A 5,374-nucleotide genomic window follows, 5' to 3' on the forward strand; every position below is an offset into this window, starting at 1 on the left:
AACCGAAGAAATTTCTAGGGTTTTGTGTGCGATGCATGTCTCCGATGACGTCACTTCCAATTCTCCCTTCCGATCTTATCCAGTAAATCATTTCATGGCTTCCGGTGAAGCCTCTCGTGAGATTCACATGCATTTGCAAACACTGGAAATCGCTCATCTTTGACCCAACATTAGCTAAACTTCATCTTCAAAGATCACCCAAACACACACACACCCTATTTCACTTGATCGAAGTCGATGTCGCTTGATCTACGGAAGGAAACATGTAAGCATATGTTGCTACCCGACGGTTTAGGTGAAAAGCCCGAATATGAACCAGCTTGCTGTTTTAAGGGGTTTCCTGTGCCTTTATTATGACCACATGAAGACCCATTTTGTTTTATGGATAATGAGATAGTTTGGAGTTCAAGAGTCTTGGACTCGGTTGGTGAATCTTAGCTATGTGCATCTTGAATGGGATTTTGTGCCTGATATCCCATTGTTTCAGGTGTGTCTGTCGGAGAATGGAGATGTCCTGATACTGGCCTGCTCAGAATCCTGTGGTGATGTTATTATGTATAATCAAAGAGATGATAAAGTTGAACATATTCAAGTTCTTGACACCCAAATTTGGCAGGCCGATGATCATATGAAGAGCTTGGTTTTGCCTCGTCCTCATCCACATTAATCTCCTATGTAGCAAACTCATAGTTTATGTTAGATTATTAAAGTGTTGTAATGACTATTGATTTCTGAATTATGTTTTCCTTATCTTAGTTGGACTATTTTTTTGGATCGAAGTGTTTGGATTGGATGAAGGTATTTTAATTTTCTATTTATTACTATTATGTTAGTTTTCAACATAATGCAGAGAAAGTAGTTGTTATGATTCAAATTAGAGAAAAGTCATGTTATCAAAGTGAATCATTAAAATGGTTAGAGAAAAGGACACGTGTCACTTGATCCATGAGTTAAGGAAATATTCTCTTAACCTTCTATAAAATGGAGCATTAATTGGAAACAAAGGCAGGGAAGAAAATTGATGAAGTCTCTCCTCTCTCTCTCTTTGGTACTCTCTTGTAGAGTAATGATTAAGTCTTAGACTTAATCTTCTTCTATCTTTCTATTAGTTTCATAGTTTATCATTTATCATTGAATTCAATTAATTTCTCTTGTATTGTTTGTTAATGAATTCTATGCCAAGAGATATTTCATTCATTGTCTAATTTCTCTCTGCATTCAACAATTGCAAAAGGGTTAAACCCTTACATTGGTGCTTTCATTGTCACCATGGCATGGGCTACTTCAGTAGGAATTCATTGGGAAAAAATGGAAGCCGAGTATAACGCTGAATGGGCGAAATTGGCGTATCTAGACGGTCCAGGATATACCACATGGGACCGAATTGAAGCCAAATTTGACCTGCGACGTAAATACTACTCAGGAAGCTCTTCCCATGGTGTTCAGAACTCAATTGAAAAAGCTCCGACACAGTCATGTTCATCTCACTTCATATCTTCAATGGCTGAATCAAATCGAGAACACAATTCGCGTATGGCTGAAACTGCACGCAAAATCCGAGAGTCGTGTGCAAGAATTCTCAAGTTGTTGCAAGAGGAGATGGAAGCTACCAAATCATCGGGCGATGCGGTTCCGACTTCAGATGAAATTCTTCTGTCCGTGGAAGGAATTGATGAACATTCAGTCACCGATGAATCTGTCCAGGTGAAGAATGTAATCATGACATCAGTTTCTCCTTCAATTGATTTCAACGGTGGAATAGTAGATCTACCCGAGGAAACAACACAGAAGCTAAGAAAGACGCCGGAATCATGTGTTGGTAGCAAACTCGATGTCAACATTACTTTTGCAGACTCGTTCATTTCTGAGCATCTAGTCGTCAATTCCGATGTTGAACGTGATTGTTATAGCACAAAGGTGACACCGCTCGATATGGATAGAAAGCAAAACAACTCTCCAGTTGTAATTTACCAAGGGGTTTTCAATCCTTCTAATCATCTATCAGATCCACCGGACTTTGTGTCCATTCCGCCGCCACCGCTCGCCCCACCATGGCCACATCACTCAGTTTACCCAATAACACTTAAATCCCCACCTTCATCCAAGGTAAACAACATTCCTCACTATTTGCAATTTGAACAGACGAATTTATTTAGAACTCAATCTCACATTACACCCACATTTGGTAGTCGTATTCCTGGTGTGTATATGCTGAAATGTTCATCATATGCTTATACCAACATTGTGTCCTCAATTGATGCCCACTATCTGTTTGTCAAAATGTCCCTCACAGTTGATTTCTCTTTTGACACTTCTATAAGTTTGTTGAGTATGATGAAAATTATTGGACAAATTGATACGGACTCCCAGGTTTCTTCTGCAAGTAATAATTTGTTTCATAATTATCATGCTTGTAGTACTGGTTTTCCATCTAGTGGACTTGGCCTTGAGTTTGGTTTAATTTCTATTGTTGGATCACTCTCCCTCTCAACTGATTTATTTGTTAGATTTGCTTGTAATTCTGGTGGTATGATTCTGCATCGTACCGTGAACTGTCATGATTGTGTGAGTCTTTTTTATTGCTGCCACATTGAGCTCTTACTAGTATTTCACTCATCTCATGACCAATCCAAACTTAAGGGTTGGAGTTTGTTGCCACTTCTGGTTGTTGAAAGAATTGGTGAAGTTAAACTACTGAGTTTCAATCCTTTTCCTAGGTTTAATGGGGATGTTGTGTATAATTGCATTATTAATAGGATTTTGAATTGTGAGGCCATGGCACTTCAACATAGTTTTGATGATTCTAGTGGTAATCACAATGCTTATTCAAGCTATAAGCACAGGGACTTGGACATCTTTCAAAATACCAAAATTTCATGGTACCCTCATCTACACATTGAAGGAGAAAACGAGTTTCAAATAATTGCTCTAAACAAGTTTGAAGAGAAAAATGAGAGCAAATTTCTCAAGTTTTTTGGGTTTATGTGGAATCCATTATCATGGGTGGTGGAAGTTGCTCTTGCAAATGGTGGCGAGCAACCTCCAGATTGGCAAGATTTTGTGGCAATTGTGTGCTTGCTGGTTATCAATTCTACTATTAGTTTTCGTGAAGAAAATAATGTTGGAAATGTTGTTGCTGCTCTTATGGCAGGCCTTGCTCCTAAGACAAAGGTTCTTAGACATGGTATGGGGAGTGATATAGATAAAGGGCATGTGATTCTACTTGCTGCTAGGGCTGCTATGATTACTTGGTTGTCCTATTTTGTTGAAGCTAACTCTAGTTGCTCCAAAGTTATGCAGAGTTTTGTACCAGTTCCCTTGAGCATATTCAAACTTTATTTTGGTCCACACATCATTGTCATTCAAGTAGCATGCTTTGAAGTAGATGCAATAATAAAGGATAAATTAGAAAAACATGAGAGTACTCCAAAACCTGTTGTTTCACATGTGTGGTTGCTTTTTAAAGCATATACTAACTATGATGAGATGGAATGGTTAATAGCTTGGTTTTGGAAGGTTGTTCGGGTGGTGTCTACAAATGACCAATATGCCATAATATTTTTCAATATTGCCTTAGCTTCAACCTTGAGGACAAGGTTGATTTTAATGGGGGAGGTAATGTTATGATTCAAATTAGAGAAAAGTCATGTTATCAAAGTGAATCATTAAAATGGTTAGAGAAAAGGACACGTGTCACTTGATCCATGAGTTAAGGAAATATTCTCTTAACCTTCTATAAAATGGAGCATTGATTGGAAACAAAGGCAGGGAAGAAAATTGATGAAGTCTCTCCTTTCTCTCTCTTTGGTACTCTCTTGTAGAGTAATGATTAAGTCTTAGACTTAATCTTCTTCTATCTTTCTATTAGTTTCATAGTTTATCATTTATCATTGAATTCAATTAATTTCTCTTGTATTGTTTGTTAATGAATTCTATGCCAAGAGATATTTCATTTATTGTCTAATTTCTCTCTGCATTCAACAATTGCAAAAGGGTTAAACCCTTACAGTAGTCTGAGTTCATTTTTACTTTTCAACTTCTTTTTTTTTGTAATTTGCTCAAAACTTTCTTTTTAGATGTGAATTAGATCTGTTGGCTATCTTTTCAACAGAATATATTTTTAGTGAACATGTAGTATTTAGATAATTTAGATAATACTCTAAATCTCATACTCATATGTGATTATGCATGTCCTTGTGTGAAACATATAAAACTTGTAGCACACATACGAAAACACAAGCAGTTGTTTGAAAAAAATCTTTTCCCCCCGTCTCTAATGCCTATTTAAACACTAGAAGAGAAGGAAAATGTTTCAAGTATCTCTTATACAGTCCTACATACACTTGGACACCTGTGGCTATGGTTATATAATATAGTTGAGTTAACCATAGTTTTTAGTGAACCTAGTGGTATACACTAGTAGAAGACTCGTAGACGGGTAAATTCAGTACACACGGGTAAATTCAGTTATATCTTAGATAAGACTTGGTTGCTATTAATATATAATTGTTATTATAAAATAATTAAAAATTAAAAATATTTAAAAATAAAAAAAGTAGCATATCACCATGATCAGTGTATTTTGATGCACATTCCTCTATGTTTTTACTTAGGCATTTCCATGGTTTGTTTTGTTTATTTTTATTTTTTATGATGTTTTTATAATTTAGTTTATTCGTGCCTTTATTTGATTTTCGCACTTTATTTTCAGCATTAGAAGTCTGCACTAAAATAATCATAACTGGAGCTCCGGGAATCAGATCGATGCGTTCTAATAATCGTCGGAAAGCTAAGAGAAAGAGCTACAATTCTCGTGTTGGAGTCGAAGTCAGATTCGAAACGCATATTTTCCAGAATTGCGTTTGAAGTTGCAGCAATAGTTTTTTATTTAGTTTTGGATTGTTAGTTTTGGGCCTGGGTTATATGTGTTTGACCCAGTTGGGTTATGACCCGAATTCTTGTTTCTCTCTAGTACCTAGGTCTGGCCGTAGTGTTCACTCTCACTTTTACTTTTCACGAAATAATTTTGAAAGCTTTGTACGAATGATGAGGAACTAATCCTTGAAGGCAATTTCTGCTGGTTATGGTTTCCAATACTTTGAGGTTTTTAATCTTTAATCCAATTTCTTCTCTCTTTTGATATTAATCTATATGTCTTGTTTGCTTAATTCGAGTTGTATAGAATACTAGTAGGAAACCCGTGCTATCGCACGGGTCTGGTCGAGGTTTCACATTACATGTATCCAAATATCACTTGTAAAGTTCTTTTATATAAATCAACCATATATGTTTAACCAAAATGCAAATAAATTTTAGTCAATATTAATCCAAAAAACATAATAGTTAACAATAAAAGAGCTAATAATACATCAAT

The 5,374-nt window shown here is 36.0% G+C and overlaps 1 protein-coding gene across 1 annotated transcript; it reads left to right on the forward strand.

Moving 5' to 3' along the window:
- The first annotated feature begins 899 nt into the window (after positions 1–899).
- LOC131611956 (uncharacterized) lies at positions 900–3,862 on the forward strand. Its single transcript, XM_058883778.1, has one exon. The coding sequence runs from the start codon at positions 1,270–1,272 to the stop codon at positions 3,625–3,627; it is 2,358 nt and encodes a 785-aa protein (XP_058739761.1). The 5' UTR covers positions 900–1,269; the 3' UTR covers positions 3,628–3,862.
- The last annotated feature ends 1,512 nt before the right edge of the window (positions 3,863–5,374 follow it).

Source organism: Vicia villosa, linkage group LG6 (assembly GCF_029867415.1).
Source record: "Vicia villosa cultivar HV-30 ecotype Madison, WI linkage group LG6, Vvil1.0, whole genome shotgun sequence".
NCBI classification, from domain to species: domain Eukaryota; kingdom Viridiplantae; phylum Streptophyta; class Magnoliopsida; order Fabales; family Fabaceae; genus Vicia; species Vicia villosa.